Genomic DNA, 23,570 nt, shown 5'->3' with positions numbered 1-23,570 from the left:
GAGTGTGCGAAAAAAAAAAAAAAAAAAAAAAAACGGCGCCCTCTTCTCTCCCCGGTTACCGAATATGACACAATGTCTGCTGGTATAAAAAGCTAGGGCCACTCCTATCCAGGCTCCACTCGTATGTCTGGAGACCACTCCGGTGCTCTGCAGCGAATAAAGGGAGGAGGCTGCCGTCGGGATCGTGCGCGTCTGTACGGGAGATACGAGAGAGACAGAGAGGATGGCCACCCTGGTAGAATCTGCGGATATGGAGACTTTAGGCGGCCAAAGCAACACCGGGGCATCGCCGACATCCTCCAGCCCCTCGCAGCACTTCAACGACAGCAAATTCTACCTGCTGGTGGTTATCGGAGAGATCACAACCGAGGACCTCCTGAAGTGTGCCATTGCGGACATAGAGAAAGGTAAGATGGAGCTGCGTGAGGTGGGTGTAGGCCACCGAGAGCTGAACTTAGCATCTTCAGAACAACTTGAACGCAGATATTTCGCTTGAAAGTTCGTCTTACACCTTTAAAAGTCATGCAGGGTGCTGATGCACCTGTTCGTAACTCCGGATTTTACGCATGAGACATTACGCCAGAGCGAATTACGCATTAAATGAGTCATTAACAGTCGCTGAACCTAATTTATTGGGCAACTGATTGAACTAGAAGCGATGTCGCTGATGGTATTGAACAGCCCCTCCCAATAACACCACAATAACACATCGCCAAATCTCCAAAAACGCTCCTCACATCCTTTAACCCACAGGTACGCCACCCACCCGCTGCTCAGTTTAGTGTGATTGTTTCTCTCCTCTCTGTCATATAAATGTCAGCAGGCCCGGTTGTTGTCATCCACACACGTGGGCCAATTCCCCTAATGAAGCTGGCAGCAATGATTCAGCATTAAACCTGGACTATGCGTCAATAATGCAACACATCGCATTTGTTTTGGCTCCGATGCAGCTGCGCGCCTCTCGCGCGGCGCCTCGCAAGGCTTTATTCAGGTGCGTCAGGCTTTTGTTTCAGGAGGGTCCCACGCATCAGTTTACAGTCAGGAAGAGACAGCTGCTTTCTCTGCGTTTGTGCTGCTGCGAGAGACAAAGCTGAATAAATGCGCTTTGTGTTTTGAGACTGGGATGAACGGAATGGTAGCACATTAATTCCCCATTCATCCTGCGGGAACATCTCTCCGTCCTCAGCATCGTCCCGCATCCAGCTCTCTCATCCCTCACCGGCTGGTGGGCGTGGCTCGGTCCGCACTGCGGTCCCTACGGAAAGCCACAAGGAACGATCTTCAAAACTGAGCAGGGCGTTTTAGGAATGCTCCAGCTGCTGTGGTGGTCTGCCTCCCCCGGCCCGAGTGCGCGTTTGTGTGTGTGACAGCGAGAGAGGGAAAGCGAAGAGGGAAGAGAAGAAATGGCGCAGTTTCTGTGTGGGTGTAAAACTAATAAATACAGGAAAGCTTCTGAAGGGGAAATGATGGCTTTTATATTTTTCCTGCACTTTATTACAAAACAAAAAACAAGCACAGATCAGAAGTGATTCAAAATCTGCTTTATAGAGAATAAAACAATCCCTGATCACACTTTTTTTCTATTATTAGATCAGGTCAGTAGATTATTGTAACGGCTCTATGTCAGATCTTTAGATTGAAACTTCACTCTTGAGCTTGGAAAGAAAATCAAAACACGAGATCCTTTAGTAGCTGTTCTGGAGCTTTTGGTTGTATCACACAACCTTCCTCATCCGATGGACTTTGCCACAGTTTTTGTGGATTTTTCTGACCACTTATAGATTTTTTTTGTATTCTTCCTTTGCTCTTCTAATTTGTTTTAGGTTAACTTGCATTCTTACTCCCATAGCTTATCAAAGAAAAATTACATTTTATCACCGTACCTCACTTTAATCGATCAACAGTCTCATGTTATTGCCACACCCTCTGCTTTCTGTTTAGGCCTACTGTCGTGAGACCTTTTCAACAAATAATGCAGTCGGTGAAATAAACTTTTGTGCCCGCCTTTCATGTGCACTTTCCTTCACAGAATTTTTTTTTTAATTTTAAAGTCCTTCTGTCTCTATTCCCAGTTTATGTCATCACCTAACTTCATAGAGGCCTTCAGTAGGCCTCAACTCTGCATAATTAGAGAGGATGATACCACCGTGACTCAGCGGAGAGGAGGCAACCAGTGCATCTGGCCCATGGCACAACAGAAACAGGGCTATAGATATTTCCTATTATAGATTTCTTTTCTCATGCCAGTAACAAGTCTATACATGTTCACCCTAAGATTTTCCAATGAACTGTAAACAAATAGATGTGTGTGTGCGTGAGGATGACACTTTGCACATTTGTTAGGCCTGTTGTCAAGCTTTTTTTCTGTCTTGTCTTCATCCTGCAGGGATCCGCTCGTGGGACACCAACCTTATTGACTGCAACCTGGATCAGGAACTTAAGCTGTTTGTCTCCAGACACTCAGCTCGTTTCTCTGCAGATGTCAGAGGTAAACTGGAAAGAAAAGGCATTTTCCCGGTGTTGACTTCACAGTAGCTGTGAGAAGTATACAGATAATTTGCTTAAGTGATACTGCAACAAGGTAAAAACAGAAACATTAATAGAAAAAAGACAGTGTATACTGTAGGATTGTCAACCAATGAGCAGCGTTTTTGCTGTGGTTGATTGAGGTGAATTAAAAAAAAGTTTTTTAATCTGCAAAAACCTCTAAATGTATGAAGACTTTTCTACTTATAACTGATTCCTAAAAACCTTATTTTGCAAGCACAGTCTGAATATTTGAACCTGTTTTCAATTAAAAATGTTGTTGAAACAAGACTAAATGCGACAGAAGGCAGAACTCTGAAAGATCTGATATTGGAAAATGTTGAAAATAGTTTAAATGCTCCTACGTGATCTTTTTCACTTTTTATACTTAAATTAAACTTAAATCCCAGATTAACATGACTCGAGACTTTTCTCACTTAACATTTTATCTTCTATGAAAAGCTGCATTTGTTTTGGAGGACAAATACCCCAAAAGGCTGCTTTATATAGATGAAAACGATTATAAATGTTCATTTTTGGGATCAAATTGTTTTTTGTATTATTATATCATTAATTCACTACATTTTGCCAGATCTTCAGACTGAAACTTGATCTTGGAAAAAACAAAACATCCTTTAGTAGCCGTTGTGGAGCTTTTGGTTGTATTCTTGAATTTTCTAATATTTTGTGAGCAGCATTTTTTCTTGTGGTTGGTCGGGGTGATGTTAAATATTTGAAGGATGAACAATTTAATCCACAAAAAAAACCATTAAGAAAGACATTTCTGTCTAAAACCGATAACTAAAAAACAAAATTTTCAACCTGGTTTTAGTTTAAATGTTTTAGAAATTAGTTTTCTGTGTGTTGCAGCAGGTTGTGGAAGCTCAGTAATCAGGAACTACAGCACTAGTGCACTACGTAGTAGAAGGAAAATCTTGAAGTAAAGTACAATTTCTGCAAAAATTTACGTAAGTACTGCACATTTCAGTCACATACAGTGGCACATCGCAGTCAGGTATAACTTCCATGCAGTGCTCCAAGCAGGGTTGTACTACCTATCACTGGATACGCCCTCTCAGCATTTTCTTGCATGGCACTTTTATAGCTGTATCGTTTGCAAGGTGAAGGCAAGGCTCCATAAAGATGGAGCAGGTCCAGGGTGGAGGACATGTGGTCTGTCAGTGGGCAGTATGGCTCTGACGGGCAGCAGCAGTTAAAGCCTCTGTTTGGCTCTGCTCCATATTGGATGTGACTAGCAGGGCTTCATACTTCACAATAGGTTGATCCAGCCAGCAAATGCTGCTGCAGACTAAATTTATTTAAACATTCCTGTATCAAATCTCTTAAAAGGGTGAAATACAGTCTGTTGAGAGGGAGTGAAACATGGTGATTTATCTATGATAGCATTCAAAGAGACTCCAAATCCCCTTTCTCTTTCATCCCACCTTGTTTTTACCATTTTCCTGTCCTCCATTCTTCCATCCTTCTTCCTCCATGTGTGCTGTTGCCTTGCAACACAGTACTAGATGCACAGTTGACTGGGGAGTAATTAGCAGCGTAGGATCCCCGGTGGCAAGTGTCTGTCCATGAAAATAAAGCAGGGAGGGGAACAGAGAGGACTCAGGGGACAGAAAGGGTGAGAGGAAGAGAGAGGGGATGAGAGAAAAGCTAACAAGGAAGCAAGGGAGGGAGGACAGAGGAAAACAGAGGGGAAAGGATGAGGTGAAGATGGTAAAAAAGCTGTGACACAGAGACAGAAATGAGGCTCTGATCAGTGAATTAATGAAGCCAAGACTAAAGGATTAATCCTTCATAAGCAGTAAAACTGCAGAAATATTGTTCTCTTCTATTCTCTGCCTCAGGCTTTTTGCCAAGTTTTTCTCTCAAGGGGAGGATTTTCATTCTCTTTTGAACTTTTAATACATGAACTGATTTGTGAAGGGCTAGAAAACTACAATGTTTAGCTTGACTTTGACAGGGCTTTTATGTTTATTCATGACAATTCCCCTGCATAATATCAGGATTTTTGTCTTTCGTGGAAGTGTACTTTAAATCTAAGTTACCCTTTTTACCACCGTGAGAAACACAAAATAAACTGCTTCAAAGCAATATTATGACATTTTGGGAAATACGCTTTTTCGCTTTCTTCTCTGAGAATTAAATAAAAAGCTCAATATAGTACTCTCATGGTTAGCTTAGCTTAACACAATGACTGGAAACAGGCTCTGTCTAAAGGTAACAGAATCATGACTAAACATGTTCTGTTTAGTTTGTTTAATCCTTACAAAAACAATAACGCAAAAATGAAAAGTGTAAGAACAATATGTTGTGGTTTTCTTGACCAGGAGCAGTAACTTCCTTGTCTTGTCTGAGATTTCAGGAAGTTACTGCTCATGGTTGTAGGCAGATTTTTTTTAGCTTTGGACAGAGCCAGGCTAGCTCTTTTGCTATCTTTTCAGTCTTTATGCTAAGCTAAGCTGGCCATCTGCTGGCTGTAGCATTATACTCCGTGGAAAGACGTAAGAGTATGGTATCAATCTACTCATCTCACTCTCGCCAAGAAAGTGAATACGTGTTTTTTCCAAAATGTTGAGTTATTTTATAGCTTTTATACAATGGTGTGTTTTATTTAATCACCTATCAATGGCTTCATATTACCTGGGGAGCACTGGAAACATCAGATGATACTTTTGGTGAGGGAGGAAATTGGTAAATGTAACTAAAGGTAACATAAAATTTCAATACATTACCTTGTCCATGAACACTTCTGCCTGAATCACGTCATCTGCAGTGGTTGTTGTTTTGTTGTCATTGCTCTGATAGAGAGACCCCTAGTGGCAGAAATGAGATACTGTGCGTTTAAGCGTTAATTCGCACAAAATATCAAACGATAAGTGCTTTTTTCAGGCTACAGTTTATAAGAAAGCTGAGCTGCTGACCTTATCTAAGGTCTAATTTCAGCATTATACAAAAATCAATAAAATATCTTCATAGTGGTGTTTTATGTTTATCTTTAGCTTGTAGTGCCCTCGACAGATAGAGCTCAGTGCTTACAGGAAAACACAAACCAGCAGGTGGTGTCAGGTGGAGGAGGACAATTACATTTATCTGTCTGTGTGATGGATCGCATGCCATCCATCTCGCTGTGTGTGTGCACAGGAAGGCTAACAGCGAGGAGAAGACGCGGGGGGAAAAGGGGCACGACCGGAGACCCCCGGTGTCTCCCTGATGGATATATGATTCTTCTGGTTATGTCTTGATTTCCCAGCATTCTGCCTTCTGTGCAGACAACACTGAGTCCTTAACAGCAACTGCAGAGTTAAAAGGCTGTCACCAACTGCAAATCCATTCAGTGATCAATAGTAATAAAAGACTGTGTTGACTTTTACAAATGAGTTCGTCCGAGACAAAGGTCTTCTTCACAAATACGATCCTGTTTTGTCTGGATGTCTAGTTAACATTTGATCCTGACTGCTTGGTTCTGTATCTGTAAATCAGCAGATTGATTTTTATCTATAGGGACCAAAACCTTGCGCCACAAGAACAGTGTCTTACCCAACTGCAGTTGGCTTCATCAACAAGACCCCCAATAGAGACTACTTACATTAACACATATATTCTATTCTATATATATATCTATTCTTAATGTTTTTCTTGGCAATAAACCAACTCTGAATTTGATTCTGGTCCTGATCTATCAAGCCGCATTACCCTTCATGTTTATAACTGAAAGACCTGGGAAAGAAACAGGTGGCGGAAAGACATAATAACCTGTTGTTATTCTACCAAGGTGTCATTTGTTTCGACACAAATAAAAGAAAATGGCTGTAAAGGAGCTTCAAACTGAATGTTGTTTAGAGACAATCAATCCTACGACACAGTTGATTGACTGTTCTGTGAGTCAGCCGACTTACCAGCAGTGGCAGCGCATTAGCTCCATGGCCAGACATATTACGAACAGTGGTTCCCTTTTTAATCCAGTTGTGTGGCGACATGGGAGTGAGTGACATTGAAAACTGTGCTCAGGGGGCTCCCATCTTTGCTGCTGAAAGCCACCGTGGTCAATTATTTTGTCGTGGTGGAAAAGGAAATGACAGCAAGGAGAAAGGTGCTGACACAAACAGGGCATCCACCTGACGAGATTAATTATAATCCTCTATTTTGTGCAAAAGGAAGGAGGCTGTGAATTTAGCTGTTCCACTGATCTATTTTTGGTGTGGTGCCATCCACATTGATGTTCCCCCGTCTGGTTCAGTCTGTGGCAGACAGGCTATACCAGTCTTGCACTTTCTATTCAGCCAGGAGGAGAATGCTCAGTGATGCATGTCGCATTGCCTCGCCTCCCGCTGAGACAGAGACACACTGGGCGTTAAGGATTTCTATATCGATCAAGGTAATTGTCAGGGTCAATCAAGCTCCAGTGCACAAGCTGTCATTTTTTTTGACGAGTTGGCGTACACACATTTGGCAGGGCGGTGGTGCTGCTGATGGTGGCTGCTTTGTGCCTCACTAGTCCTTAACATGCACCGACTACTGTGTTTTTCTGTTCCATCGTGTGAAAGGGCGTAAACTGGGTGCAACCCACAGAGAGACAAACAAAGAGAAGCAAAAGCTTTTTGATTACATTAGCAATTACAGATGTGGCTGGTGTACAGTGTCATGCACAGGATGAACGATAGACCTTTATGATTGATTCTTCTCTCATTTCACAGACCACTGAAAAGCATTTCCCCAGTCACTTGTTCTTATGGGGGAGCTCTGGTCATCAGTTTAAGACTGCTGCCTCTTCAGAACAACGCTGAGTGAAGCTGGTTTCTCCCAAAGTCAACTGGGATCTTGATGATGACACAGATCTCAACCACTACCTGATAAAATGAACATGCACAGACAGCGGGCTTCCATGAGGAGTTGTTTAAAAAATGTGTTAGAAAATCAGAACATGATGGTCATCAGGTAGAACACAAAGTCAATCACCCAGTATGTTCACATGTCAGTGACTGCACAGTCACTGCATCTAAAAAAAAGCCTTCATCACTGCAGCAAATAGTTCACCTTAATTACATGTTACACTAAGTTTTTTTCGTTGTCAAGCAAAATAATCAAGTATCATGATGCTGTCAAATCAATCTAGAACAAGAGGCTACAGCCATGCTAGCTGCTCTGTAAGGCTGTATTTATAAGCACAGCAGTGCTAATGCTAGCATGCTGCATGATCACAATGACAATGGTGTCGGGATGTTAGCCTGCAGACATCTGCTACTAAGCATTGAACAAGTGCAGCTGAGGATAACAGGAACGCCATTAGATTTGCATGTTCATCATAAACCACAGAACAGACATTTTTGAATTATTGATATGAATTAAATTTGATAAATGATGACATTAGCATGAGAATGGACAGAAGACCTTAAGATCTTACTCCCCTCTCCCCAACCCCCAAAAAGCAGAATAAGAAGCTCTCATTTAAGCATCTATGATGATATTGAATTTATATGAATGCTCAAAATGAAAGTTCTTCTAGGAATATTTCTCCCTCCAGACAACAAACTCCATAAAAAGGCAGAAATGACCAAACCAAGAGTCATCCTTTCACTGGAAGCCCCAGAATATTAGGGGATAATAGTCATGTACTGCACAGGAGCCACTTCACTATTAGCAGCAGTGAATGAAAGAGTTTTTCCATATGGAGTGACAGCCCTCTGGGAGGAAGTGGCAGAGTTAATGGCTATATGCTCCATAATGATAATCTACTATATGAAATATGTATGACGGAATCGGCCCAGCAGCCAGATCGCTGCTGCAGTATCAAGTCTCTGGAGATGAGCCACACTCTCTCTTCAGTACCTCTGAATTTAAATTTATATCCAAGCAACACCTCTCTGGCCTCTGAACCAAACAGGGAACATGCTCTTATTTGTCCTATTCTCAGATTGTCACTGGCAGCATTTCCTGCAGTTTTTAAAAGCAGGAGTTGATCTGAATTACCAGAATAAAAGCAGTCTTTTCTCAGGCGTCTCCTGGGAAGTTCGCTGATTTGTATGTTTAAAAAGAAATAAGATAACAAGGAGGAGAAACAAAGAGAAGGGCTGAGTGGAGCCTGATGTGATGGGGTGAATAATGATTCCCTGTCCATGATTCATCTGCTAGACCGGAGGATAACCCCCTAATACACACAGACAGACGCACAGTGGGATCAAAGTCATTATCATAATCAATCATCCAAAACCTATAAGATGATTGATTATGAGCCTGTCACACCCCACTGTTCATTTTCTATGTAACAGCTCTGTCTTAGGAGATGAAAATGTTGCTTGTTTAGTGTAGTAGACTAAACCGTTTTTAGTCTCATTATATCGAGAATCCCAACAATTAATCAGTCTTTGGTAAATAATCCTTTTGTTTTATCTGTATTGTTTGTTGTCTCAAAGGGGCTCAGTCTAACCAGCTGAAATGATCAGGTGATTAACTGACAAGTCGATCGTCAGAAATTAAATGAATTGCCATCTATTTAGAAAATAGATTAAATATTAGAGTAATTCTTTTTCTGCTTTGATAGTAAATTGAATATCTTCAGGTTCATCTTTCAGATAATCTGCAGAATTATGGATAATGAACATAATCATGTTTCGCAGGCCTAAAATCAAGATTATCAAGATTCAAAATGCAATGTGATCCTTTTGATTCATCACAATGCCTAAACACTGAAAATGCACATAACAAATAATGTGCAGTCATCAATGTTTTTACATCGACGATGAATCAGGTGGCCAGAAACACGACTCCATACGAATGCTGATGTTGCTCCGTATTTGCTGGATATGTAAATGAACTGCAGGTTCACCAAATAATCTTCATAAAGGGATCATATGTCAGTGTTGTGTTTACAGCTTGTTGTAAACAAGGTGGCCAAAAGAATAAATTGTTGCAAGTTTAATTACTGTTGATGAATTTGTTGCATATCAATTCCCTGTTTTCTTGAATGAATTAACAATGAATAAATGGATAATGGTGTTATTTAATTCCCCTATAAAAAATGTACACTATTTTCATTACCTAAAATGCAGCACCACAGAGTTTAGCATGATGTCTTACAACAAAGGATCATGGAGGATTCACTTCATGCTCAAACATGTTTTCATGCCGAGGAGTGGGATTCAGGGTATGAGGGGAGTGTTAGAGTTCCATCTTTAGAGATTTCATCCATCTTAGAGATGAAGAGCTGTACTCTGCAGAGACCATTAACATTTACACAGCCACATTAGAACTGCCAGATGAACTGCGTCTGATGAATTAGCTGATGAATTTGCTGAACCCTGCCTCATATCAGAACCAGAGGAGCTGAGATTCATTAGGACTTTGTAATCAGTGTTTTAGCTCATTATAATGGAAACAAGCCCAAATAATGAGGGTGAAACAAGAATGTGAATGCTTCAGCAACTGTGAGGCTCATGCTGGTTGAAAGAGGAAATGAAATATTATAGTTTCTGATTTCCCCTGTGATTCTTCTGACTTTGGCACGAAGTAAAGTACAGCAACAGGACTCAGCAGCAATCCTTCTACACAAGGTCCTTCCATTTGAATGTCCAATGCAGTGCATCATGTCTTCAGAAAGAGGATTTCTCTAGTTTATGGACACCAGGGCTGCAACTATCAATTCAAATTAGTGAACTAATCATTCAGTCATGAGGCATGTTTGGCATAGAAATTCTAGAACTGATTATCAGTTATGAAAATGGTTGCCGATTCATTTTGTGTTGATGAACTAATCTTTTTGCCTCTAATAGGCACATTTTATTTATTGTGATGCGTGATTCATTTACATACGATACAGGCATGAGATACATTTTTAATTAGCAGCTATTTTCTGTTTTGTGTTGCAGGACAGAGAATTCTTCACCATAAAAGTAATGTCCTGGAGACGGTGGTGCTCATCAACCCTTCAGATGACGCAGTCAGTACTGAGGTAAAGTGAGTTATAATTGTTATTGACAATCTATTACGTTGTTTTAACCTCTGCCTTACTCTTTCTGTATCTTGGTATTTAATCTTCCGATTCACAATCCCATTAAAGAAATGCACATTTACGAAACATTTACAGCTTGATTATTCTTCAGCCTTGACTGCTCTCCATGTGTGGCCAGTTATCTACCCTCTTAATTTGAACTGCTGTTGGTTGAAATAAAAAAATAGGAGCAATTAGGAGCTCGAGGGACAAGACTAATGCCTTGTTTACCGCTAGAATAACAAGTAGCCGTTTGTTATTTCAGTGCAGCTTTTGCTACAGTTTGATAATAAGAAAGACATAGGAGGGCCAGGAGCATAGACGGCACCAGATTTTCTCATGTGTCACTGCCTCCTTTCACTGCTGCCTTGGCCCCCCCAGCCATGTCTGCAGTCAAACTGTGCATTAATAATATCTCACAGCACAGCAGGATTGACCTGGCCAGCCGCCCATAACAGCTGATGTTGCTGAAGTAAGAAAAAGAAAGAGCAACTGGGAGGGGGAGAAGCAAAAGATGAAGGGTTCAAAAGGAAACTTAGCAGAGTGGACAGCAAGAGCTCAAGTTGACTAATTAGCTAATGGATTTGAGTGATGTGAAACTGGTGACATTTCAAATGCACTAAATCGTTAAGCTGATTGCTGCAGCAGAAAGGCTGTGTTTACCCTGTTTCTGTGGCCAGTCATATTATTATTATATAGCATTCTTAAAACAAATTACATCTTTCTTTTTTCAAGTGCCATACATGCGTTTCTTTAACTTACTGACCGAAATCAGTGGTACGTTATCACAGAAAATAATGCAATTTTCTTCTCTTAATGTTCAGGTTCGACTGATGATCTCAGACACTGCCAGACACAAGCTTCTGCTTCTCTCAGGGCAATGCTCTGAAAACACCGGGGAGCTGATTCTTCAGTCCGGATCTTTCTCTTTCTTCAACTTCATCGACATATTCACTGACGAAGAGGTGAGCCAACATAGTGATTTTTTTTTAAAGCACCCAGATTTTCCCTAGACCTTTACCAGATATTTAGGGGAATATCTAAATGCATATATTTTTGTCTTTGATGGTTGCCTTACCTAGAAGGTCTCATGATAGCATTGCATACTAGTCTTAAAGTCGCTGACATACATATATGTGCTGAAACTATGATTGCAAAACTTGATTTTTTTTCTCGTGCACAGATCGGTGAATTGCTCAGCACCATTCACCCAGCAAACAAAGCCAACCTTACACTCTCCTGCCCTGAACAAGGCGACTGGAAAAACTCAAACTTGGACAAACACAACCTGCAGGACTTCATTAACATGAAACTAAACTCCACTCTCATACTACCTGAAATGGAGGGCCTTTCAGAGTTCACAGAGTATTTATCTGAATCAGTAGAGATCCCATCTCCTTTTGACATGTTAGAGCCACCAACCTCGGGTGGATTCCTCAAACTCTCCAAACCGTGCTGTTACATTTTCCCTGCTGGTTGTGGTGACTCGGCTCTCTTTGCTGTCAATGGCTTCAATATGCTCATTAACGGCGGCTCAGACAGAAAGTCATGCTTCTGGAAGCTGGTGAGACATCTGGACAGGGTGGACTCCATCCTCCTGACCCACATTGGTGACGATAACCTGCCAGGTATCAATAGTATGCTGCAGAGGAAGGTTGCAGAGCTTGAGGAGGAGCAGTCACAGGGTTCGACAGCTAACAGTGACTGGGTGAAGAACATGATTTCTCCAGATATTGGTGTTGTGTTCGTGAATCTTCCTGAAAACATGGATAACCCTGAACCTAATTACAGAGTAAGGAGGAATGTTGAGGAGGCAGCGTTCACTCAGCAGTTCCTCAGCAAGCTAAATTTGCGAATAGAGCCTTTGCAAAGGCCTGTTGGAAACACCATTGAGCCAATCATACTTTTTCAGAAAATGGGCGTTGGGAAGCTTGAAATGTATGTGCTTAATCCATCAAAGAACAGCAAGGAGATGCAGCACTTTATGAAGCAGTGGACGGGTAGTGAAAAAGATACCGCATCCATTCTACTGCCAAATGGAAAAGAATCTGAGTTCCCTGTCTCTTACTTGACTTCAATCTCTTCTCTCATTGTTTGGCACCCTGCAAACCCCTCAGATAAGGTTGTGCGTGTTCTCTTTCCTGGAAATGCCACCCAGCATCACATCTTTGAAGGTTTAGAAAAACTAAAGCACCTGGACTTCCTGAAGCAGCCAGTTGTCACTCAAAAAGCGATGTCGTCGAGTATGCCGTCAACACCGACACTAAAGCAAACCAAGATGAAACACAGGACAGACAGCAAAGAGAGCCTAAAGTCTACCCCTAAGCCTTCGCCTCTGAAAAGCATCAGGAAGGATTCAAAGGAGGAAGCACCAGAAAAGGCAAAGACAGATGCAGAGTCATCTCATGAAAAAACACAGAAGACAGAGAAAAAAGAAAAGGTCCCACTGAAAAAGGAAAAGGCAAAAGCATCTGAGAAAGAATCAAAAGCAAAGGCAGAGCAAACAGCACAAAATGAGACTCCAGAGAAAAAGAAGTCTGAAATAAAAACCAGAACTGAGAAGGAGAAGATTGTTAAAAAGGACACCAAAGTGTCTGTGGAAAAGAAAAGGGAAGTTAAAAAAGAAGTAGCAAAGAAAGATGAGAGCCCTAAACAAGATGGTAAAAAGGAGGAAAAAGTCAAGAAAGAGGAGGTGAAGAAAATTCTAAAAAGGGATATTAGAAGAGACTCACCTATGAAGGAGAAGAAGGAAGAAAAGAAAGAGCCAAAGAAAGATGTCAAAAAACCCTCTAAAGACATAAAAAAGACATCTACTGTGGGTGAAGAAAAGAGTCTAGCACCGAAACCGAAGCCCCTGAAAAAGGACAATGCCTCAAAGAAAGACGCAGGAATCCTGTCAAAGATAAAAGAGACAGGAAAGCCAAAGGTGTCAAAGAAGGGGGCAAAGGTGGATGGTGGCGAACTAGTAGCTACTGAAGCTGCTGCTGTAGAGGATCCAGAAGCAGAAAGATCTCTGATGTCCTCACCAGAAGACCTCACTAAAGACTTTGAGGAGCTTAAAGCTGAAGAGTTGATGGAGGATGATGCGACTGTGCAACAAACTAAAGAAGAAGAGGCTGTGATGATCCACCGTGAAGAAATAATCCAAACCAAAGAGTCACCTGAGGCACTAGAGTCTGTGGATGAGGGTATAACCACAACGGAGGCTGAAGGCGATAGTGGAGAGACTCCAGATGAACAAGTTCTCAAGGGAAAACTCAATGGCAGTGTGATTGAGAAGTTTGAAGATGAAGGCACTGTAATGGAGGAGACATCTGAGGGAGGGGATTATGAAGAGAAGGGAGAGACAGAAGAAGTGTATGAGCCACAGAGAGTGGAACCAGATAAAGATAAGATTTCTCCCAGTGAAGATGAACACCAAGACAGAAATGATGAAGTCAAACCAGGAGATAGTGTTGAAAACAATGATGATGTGATGAATAAAAATGTAGAAAGTCAGCAGATAAGTGAGAGAGAAACCGAGAAACACAATCTGTTTTTATCAGCCTCACCTAAAGTGTCCTCACCTGTTTCTCCGGGTGCATCTATCCATGATGAAATGCTTCCAGTTGGCTTTGAGAGCTCAGTAGCCTCGGATGACGAGAACAGAGATGAACCCCCTGAGGATTACACTGTCACCTCTGGCCACACTCAGTCCACCATTGAGATCTCTAGTGTGCCTACTCCCATGGATGAGATGTTGACTCCAAGGGACATTATGAGCGATGAAACCACCAATGATGAGACTGAATCTCCTTCACAGGATGTTGGCAGGTTTGGGACATCAGCATCTGGAGAGTTTGATAGGAAGAAGCTGTCTCCACTTCAGGATATGTCAGGGTTAGATCATTCTCAGAGTGATGCCACTGAAGGCCAAGACTACAACCACTCTGCTTCCACAATATCTCCCCCGTCATCACTGGAAGAGGATAAAGTCTGTAAGGACTTTCCCTCTGCAGCGAAAGCTGAAGAGTTGACCACAGCTCAAGAGCCATGTGAGAAGTATGAGACAGACTCAGCTAAACTCAGTTCAATTTCCACAACATCGCCTCTTGTACGTTCTCCTTCAGTGGACCACAAGGAACAATTTGATTCTCCACCCATATTTGCTGCTCCAATAGAACTGTCCACCACACTAACAGGGTGTGCCAGAGCAACAGCTGATTCCTCTATCAGCCCAGATGACAAGACATTGGAAGGAGCTAACTCACCTCAGTCCTCTGGTCACACTCCTTACTACCAGTCACCGGTAGATGAAAAAGCAGGAGCTCTACCACCTGTGTCAGAAGACAACTCACAGGGTCCAATAATTGTGGAGGTCACAAGTGATAAAGAGGATTCCTCCAACAGAGTTACCCCAGAGCCTTATGAGCCAGAACCACAAAGTTCCTCCCCTGTAGAGAGAGTAATGTCCTCTCCAAAAAGCCCACCTGCAACTGAACCAGATTCCCCAATGAAGGCGGAAAGGTCACTCTTCGATATAGATCATAAGAAAACTGAGGAAAACAACCATTCAGTCTTGTCTGCAACACCAATGACCAAACATGAATCAGACACTAATCCTTTCACAGCTTTCAAAGAAGAAAGTAAAATGTCCATTTCAGAGGGCACCACATCAGACAAGTCAGGTACCCCACTGGAGGAAGTGGTAGCAGAAGATACATTTTCACATTTAGCTTCAGCATCCACCGCTTCTCTGGCCACCAGCTCCTTGCCAGAACCCACCACTGACTCTCCTTCCCTTCATGCTGAGGTAGGCTCTCCTCACTCAACAGAAGTAGATGACTCTTTGTCTGTCTCAGTGGTTCAGACCCCAACCACCTTCCATGAGGCAGAGGGATCTCCATCCAAGGAAGACAGCCCGAGGCCCATGTCAATCTCCCCAGACATATCACCAAAGACAAAGAGCAGAACACAGATGCAGGACACAAAATCCCCAGAGCACTCCACCATGTCAATAGAGTTTGGTCAGGAGTCCCCTGACCACTCCTTAGCCCTGGACTTTAGTAAGCAATCCCCAGAGCACCCATCCCTGGGAAGCAGCTCACGTGCAACGGAGAATGGCCCAACTGAGGTTGATTACAGCCCCTCAAATGGAACAGATGGAAAACCATCTGAAGAGCATAGCTCTACAGTGGAGAAACCTTTTCTTTTTGACGAGAGTGATTCAGTCCTTGCCACTTCTGCATCCCCATCAGATGCATCTCAATCCACGCCCTCTGTTACAACCCCATGCCAAATGACAGAGATGCCACATGCTGCAACTGAGCAGACAGACAGGTCCCCAGTCACCCCAAAGGCATCATCTCTCACCCACTCTCCCCATTCCGATGAGCCATCCCCGGTGCCAGGAGGTCCCCAGGCTAAAGACAGTACCAGTCCAATTTCACCATCTGTGGAGAGCATTTCTAATAAATCTGATACACAGCAGAAGTACGACAAGTCACCCTCACCTCCTAAAGCTTCTTCTCCATCATCACCTTTCACCTTTTCAAAAGAAGACACCTTTTCCCCGGCAAAGGAGACTAATCCCTTTAAATGTGAGGATTTTACACCTGAGGCAAAATCCCCTGTGAGCCCCAAAGTTCCCATTCCATCATATCTACCTACCTCCTGTAATTACAATTCTGCATGTGGCTCAAGGGACCCAGACTCTACTAAGAAGAGCCCCTCTGCTCCATCTAAGACCGATGTTGACCTCTGCCTAGTCACTTCATGTGAGTACCGTCACCCCAAGACAGAACTATCCCCATCTTTCATTAACCCTAGTCCTCTAGAATACTTCATCAGTGAAGAGAATGCCTTGAATGAGGAGAAGCCCCTGGCCAAGTTAGGAGGTGGACCCCCACCCCCAGGAGGTAAGCTTTCTGCCAAGCAATGTGAGGAGACCCCGCCCACATCCATTAGTGAATCTGCCCCCTCCCAGACAGATTCAGATGTTCCACCAGGGACAGAGGAGTGCCCCTCCATTACAGCAGATGCTAACATTGACTCTGAAGACGACTCTGAGACTCTGCCTACTGACAGAACCCTGACCTACAGGCATGCAGATCCTCCTCCGGTGGCACTCAGGGACTCTGCTCCATCTTCAGGCCACCATGACGTCTGCATGGTGGATCCAGAGGCCCTCAAGGCTGAAGAAAACCTCCACAATGCTAATACAGATGTAGGAGAAAAAACTAAGAAGAAAAAGCTCTTGAAAAAGTCTTCCTCACCAGCCAGGAAGACTGGTCTGTCAAAGCTGAAGGACTCAAAGACTTCCTCTCCAAAGAAGACTGTCGGAGAAGGGAAAGATGCCAAAAATGCAACCAATACCTCTGCATCCAGAGGTGTGAAAAGTGCTACATCAGGTGAGTACTATTTAATCACCATCATCATCTATCACTTTACAACTTTACATAATTAATAATAATACATAATTTACTCATATTTATTGAAAATTTAGCTAAGAGAAAGGTATATTTTTGCCTTTCAGGTACTGGCAGTCAAAAGGCATCAGGTGGGGCACCTCTGCCCAATTGCCCTCCCATGTACATGGATTTGGTTTACATCCCCAATCACTGCAGTGCCAAGAATGTGGATGCTGAGTTCTTTAAGCGGGTGCGCTCCTTTTACTATGTGGTCAGTGGCAATGATCAGACAGCTCAGGAGCCCAGCAGGGCTGTCCTTGATGCTCTGCTGGAAGGAAAGGCTCAGTGGGGCAACAATTTGCAGGTAAGTTTCAGAAATTATCATTACAATTCTATATGATAATGTGGTACTGTAAAAGTAACAGAAGTACCATTTGTATTTGTCTTCTTTGTTCATCAATATTATTTGTTTAGTTGACTTTTATTTGACATGAAGACAGTGAAGTTTCAATTTTGAGCTTCAATTTGAGGCCTTTTTCTTAATTCACCCGTCCCAATTTAAGGGTGGCAGAAGCAATTGAGTGTATAAAGATTATATTCTGTAGATTTAAAAGTTATGTATAAAATTTGCAATGATTTAAAACTGAACTTTGGCTGACTCTTTGGTCTTCTTTTCATCACGTTTGCATTTAAATTAGAATGTAGTATGCAGCAGCCAGCAGGGATAAATGAAAACACATCAATCAGAATAAACCAGCTTCAAATCATTTTCCTGCCATCAATTTAAAAGACTGACACAAACGACTTTCCATGTTTTCATTTCTCTGTTAAAACCCTTGGGTTGGTAAACCCTACATGCAAACATCAAAGGGAAGAAGAGACAGAAAAACAAAGATACTTATGTGGATGATACTTGAATTTTCTGAAAGTTCAAGCTTAGAACCTTCCCTCCTCTCTGGTTTCAGGTCACTCTGATTCCAACCCATGACACTGATGTGATGAGGGAGTGGTACCAGGAGACTCACGACAAGCAGCAGGAGCTCAACATCATGGTCCTGGCCAGCAGCAGCACTGTTGTCATGCAGGATGAGTCCTTCCCGGCTTGTAAGATTGAGATGTAGGTCTGTTCAGCAAAAGCTCAGGAGGCCCAGTGACTGATAATGAGAGTGATCATTATTTAAGGAAGAAAATGAATTCATGTAGCATAAAACCTGAGCAGATACTTAAACACTTACTATATGCTAAAATAATACTTCTTGTGGATTAAACCCTGAAAAAATTATTATCCATAAGGGGGACTAACACTATTACAAATTAGCTTTGAGGGGCTCATTGCAAAAGATATGTTTTCTATGTAAAGTAATACATCCTTGACACCCTCAAGGTGATTTGTAGGTATAAAGGGATTGTACTGGGATGAAATTGGAATCCAAAAACAAAAAAACAAAAAAAACAGCCAAGCCATTATTGTCCAACTACACGAAGTCTCCAGATCAAATAATGATGTTGCTGTTGATGTATTGAGTTTCTTCTGCATCCCTAGATCAAAATACTTGAGTGCTTTTAATCAATTTAACTGCTGTCAAGGAACAAAGCTTCCCAGGACATGATATGTTCTTGAATGATGGTTGTTATCAGCACCAAAGGATACAACTAGACACTTTCTGTTATTGCCTTAGGGAGTCAAAATGAATGTATAAGAACTGGTGCATCTAGCAGAAGAGTAGGAAGGTAACTCCACACATCAGAGGTCTGTCCCAGATTGGGCTTTTAAATGGTTAGATAGCTGAATGACAGTAAATATGAATTAACTTGAAATGACAACACTGATTAACATTAATACAAAGTCTGACTTCATATTCATCATGGGCAAGACAAAGTGCCCCTACCATCGTGAAACTCTTCATTATGTTTTGGCTGGGGATTATTTTGTTTAAAATGAATGCTTGGGATATTTGGTTTATGTTGCTGCTGATGTATGAATATTAATTTATTATGTTAAATTCAATTCATTGTGCTTGATTGTCCAGATAGCCTTTTACATTGTGCAGCAGGAAGTTGCCTCAGAATGTTCTCCCTCGCTGTTGTTACATCTGTAAAATCATTTTTCCACAAACAATGTTAAAGCTTTTTAGAGATTGTCTTTTATTTCAGATTGTATGCTTCATTTACAGATTTTAAGTTATTTCAAAAAGAGAAATTAGATCTTATTTCTTATACCTGTTTTTATGTAATCATTGCGCTGTGGGGGAGCTAGACTTTTCCCATTGTAAAGCTGGTGAGGCAGGATATTTTCATAAACCTTAAAATGTCTTGTTTTTCTAAAGCATTGTACTATAATTATAAATAGCTTTGTGGCCGATGGAGTGGCTGGAAGATGTGCATGAGTTATGGTATATTAGGATTCTCTTTTTTTAATTGGGATTTTGCTCAGATTTGCATTAGGAACAACAGGGCTATATAGGCTAAATAAAGGAGCATTTTTTTGTTTTTTGCAAGTTGTGCCATGGCATTGTACACTACAGTAATTCAATGGCACTGTATCGACATAAAACTTGATTTTGGGTGCAGCACAGTGTAGATTTTCAGGTTGATGTGAGCGAGAAGAGTCGGAATGAAAAGGAAGCAGCCTCAAGCAGAGGCATTGTCTTGAGGGAGGCAGCACACAGAGGCGAGAGCAAGAGACTTAAGTGTTTTAGATGAAAGTATGTAACACAAAAACTAGACACTTTAAACACAAACGTGGCACATACCAAACTAACAATACACAGGCCGCACATCAACATATACAGGCCAGCTTCTGGAGAAACATTTAACAAATCACATCGCAATGACTACAGGCTTTGGTTCTTTGGGTTTTTCAACAGACTCACCAAGCTCACCAGATGATTCTGAATTTATGTCAGGTGTTTATGATATCATAACAGACCAGTTTTCCTGCAGGGGAACCTCAGACCAACACCATGACCAACAACAAACCTACGCTCTGAACTGACATTTCTCTTGAACTGAAACTTCTCTTTTCTCTGTCTTCTTTCTCTACACGTCCTCTACTTCTCTCTCTTTCTATTTATCTCTGCCTTTTTCTCCTTATCTTTCTCTTGGGAGAACTTTAATAATGTTTGTCTGCAGCTGTGTGCATAAGTCTTGTGATCTTGCATCCTCTCTGCCCTTTTCCCAAACTCATATGTAACCTATAGCAATTAGTTTCAAGTGAAAGTATTCCTTAGTGCTTTCTAATGTACGTGTGCAATACTGTGTATTTCCTCTACCCATATGGTGAATCTGATGTAAGAGGAACCACAACTAAAGAACAAACATTCAAAAGCAACCACAATAAATCTGTTGTGAAAAATAGTATTTGTGGTTTTGTCTTTTTTAATCTATTTGTTGTGTTGCTATGTTTTGTAAAGCCAGTGTCATAATTCTTATGTTATATTCAGACTTTCACTCTTTTTTTCATAAAGCTATAATGGCAATAGCTTCTTCTGCTGAACCTGGCTTTTTGCACAGAATCATAAACTTCACCAAATTTTAACAAATCACACGTGAAAATTTCATTCTCAGAAGTGAAAACAATTTTGGCATGTTCCCAGGCCAGAAGAAGTTAGAGCTTTGCAATTCTACTCATACACAAACAAAACTAAGATTTTACAGCCATGTTAGCAGCTCTGTGAGCTCTGTAGGGCGTTGCTAACTAAATGCTAATGTTAGCATGCGACCATGCTGATGTTTAGAAGGAATAATCGTCACCATATTCCCCAGCTTAGTTTAGCATGTTAGCATGCCAACTTGTGCTAAATACCACTAAAGCGGGGAGTACAGCTGAGGCTGACTGCAGTTCGTACAACGTATGTACAGAATGAATTTAATAGAAATCCTTTCACTAGTTGTTGAGATATTTCTGTCTGGAACACAGCTGCTCCATTGGACAACACCGCCATCCTTAGAGCTGCGTGCCTCAAAATGTTAAACAGGCTCATTTGAAGAGGGATTACAAGTCTTTTAACCACACTTATTCTGTTACAGTCAATTTGACTGCAGGTTAAGAGCATTCATTCTCATGTCTCATCTATTTGTTGGTATTTCTCAATCAAAGACATGATTAAAATGTGTTCAAGGGGTCAATGACAACTTGCTTTGTACACCCATTAGTGGCCTCATTTAAACCTAAATCATATACATCATATACAGCATCAATATACAAACAGCAGGCCTACATATCCTATGGTTCTAATCAGAAGCAGACAATCCTAACTACAAACTGGTCTCTTATGATGATGGAGAGTAGAGCACTGGCTGTTAATGTCATGTGCACACAGGTGATTGGTTAAGTGACAGTGTGGCCCAGGAGGGAAGTCGTTTCGTTTAGCCTCCTTGGTGACAAGTGTCCCTGAGAGTCTGTGCAGGGTAAATGAGAGATTTATGTTTCCTCAGAGAGACACAGCGGTAACAGAGACCACAGCTCAGTTTTTCTGGTTCAGTCTTAAGAGATATAACAAAGCTACGTTTTTTGACACTGTTTGCTGTTATATTTTGTTGCATTTATATATGGAAATGGTTTGAAAGTTTTAGCAACCCCATAGATGGCAATGTTAATTAGTCACTATTAGTAACTATTGGATGGATTATGGATTAAGTTTTGTGCAGACATTCATAGTCCCCATGGTTCATTTTAAGGATTTTGCTGATCCATTTGCATTCAGCCATCTCCACTAGCAGATGAACATTTTTGAATTTTATTGTAATGGCTTGACAACTTGAACTTGCCATGAAATTTAGCGCAAAATCATTTCACCTTAGCTGCACACTGCAATGGCAGAACACATAAACTGGCTACAATCAGCACTACCACCACTACTGCTCCCAGTGAAAAGGGAAAGTAATGAAAAAATATATCAAATGAATGAAATATATGCAGCTTATAATAAATTAACAGATATGTAATAAATGAGGATGTATAAAACATTAAACATGTCAGAAGAGTATGAGGGAAATCACATCAGAGAGCGTATTTAGCTCTGACTATGTGGTGAACTGCATGACCTCTTAGATCAGATGCCTCAGGGACACTGACTGAGGAAGCAGAGAAGGAACAGAGGAGAGCAGAGCAGGATAAGAGGACATGTCTCCACAATTCAACATCCTTTTACTGTGCAGGGGGGGACCACAACTCCACATGTCTGATGTCTCTCAGCAAGCGAATGCCAAGCTTGTGAGCCAGTCATTCAGAGCTGTTTCAGCAAATATAGTGCACAACAGTAAGTGGACAGCTTTTATATGGCCCTCCATATAGTACCACATTATTACACATAAGTTATGCAAATGAGAGAGCATTTCTACTATTTATCCAAACCCAACACGCAGCCACAGGCATTTATCATTTAGTTCAAAGTCAGCCACCGGATAGACAAGCATACACATGTGCGTCACAAGTCTTGCTATAGATGGAAGCTAACCTATTTAATTGTCTTTCAAGGACAGTGACTTTACAACTGTAGCACACAGTCTGATGCAGTAATCAGTACCAGCTGTTTTTTTTTCTGTGCCAAAACTGTTTCAGTGGGGACATTTATTAATGATGATGGAACACCCCAGGCACTTTCCAAAACCAAAGGGAAGTGCACACAGGGATAAATCAAAGAAGATGTAAGAGCTACTGTCTGTTGGCACAACCTGGCTGTTTGGGAAATCACAGTCTGAATGCTAAAATAGCACACGCAGTACCATGTTTCCCTGTTGATTATTGCATTATTTGAGTAACTAAACATGAGCTGCCACCACACTATACCCTTAACCTATAACTATGTATGAGCTACATGTTGAAAAAGCAGTTTTTAAATTCATGCAAGGACATACATATGCCCACACACACACAGCGAGAGAGAAGCCCACAGAGACACATACACCTTGCAGGATACCATAAATTATCCAAGGCCCTGTGTCTGATTGGCTGAGCAAGCAATCTCATCTGGATGGGCTGAGATCTTGTTGCCAAGGCAACAGTGGGGAACCTCCCTGTCCCAGCCCTATTTTCTTCATACAACATAGTCTATCTTAGGAGTTGATTTAAGAAGCACCTTAATCATTGTAATGATCTTTTTTTTAACAGCTTGCATTCAACTCACTTCTCAACATGGCTACAATTTTAGCAGTTATGTTACCACAGAATCTACCCACTATTTTAACATTTAATCCTGTATAAAGGACATTAGATTCTATAATCATTACACATGCATAGCATGCATTTGTGTTTGATGAAGACTTTAGATTTGACTACTATCAGAGTTCTCACATGATAAAAAAAAATATTCAGTGTGGTTACAAAGAGTCCTTTGTGAAGAAATAAGTCCTTGGTTATGTAATGCTGTTCAGGTCAATGGGTACACTAACTGGTGGCAGGGCTTGGTGCTCACCAAGGCCTCCTATAATGAAGTAGAGTGGATGTTTAAGTGAAATGATACTTGTAACTTACGTTTTCCAACATGACATTTGGACCAAAAACAAACCATATGAAAAGAAATTCTGGACAATTTGGTTATCATAACATCATTCACTGCCTTTTCATATTTTCATTTGAAAGTAAGAGTTCCTTTCCATTTTGATGCTTCATTTCAATGTTATGAGGGTATATCTTCAGTTGAGGTGGAAAT

General features: G+C 41.4%; 1 protein-coding gene across 1 annotated transcript; it reads left to right on the top strand.

Annotated features, from left to right (window-relative positions):
• Positions 1-223: 223 nt before the first annotated feature.
• map1b (microtubule-associated protein 1B) lies at positions 224-18,038 on the top strand. The gene is made up of 7 exons (XM_041960580.1): positions 224-407; positions 2,387-2,488; positions 10,407-10,489; positions 11,353-11,493; positions 11,712-16,921; positions 17,053-17,281; positions 17,883-18,038. The coding sequence occupies exons 1-7, from the start codon at positions 224-226 to the stop codon at positions 18,036-18,038; spliced, it is 6,105 nt and encodes a 2,034-aa protein (XP_041816514.1).
• Positions 18,039-23,570: the final 5,532 nt, after the last annotated feature.

This window comes from Chelmon rostratus, chromosome 19 (assembly GCF_017976325.1).
Source record: "Chelmon rostratus isolate fCheRos1 chromosome 19, fCheRos1.pri, whole genome shotgun sequence".
Taxonomy (NCBI): domain Eukaryota; kingdom Metazoa; phylum Chordata; class Actinopteri; order Chaetodontiformes; family Chaetodontidae; genus Chelmon; species Chelmon rostratus.
The sequence above is the reverse complement of the archived record's forward strand: the minus strand, read 5'-3'. Positions and strand labels throughout refer to the sequence as shown.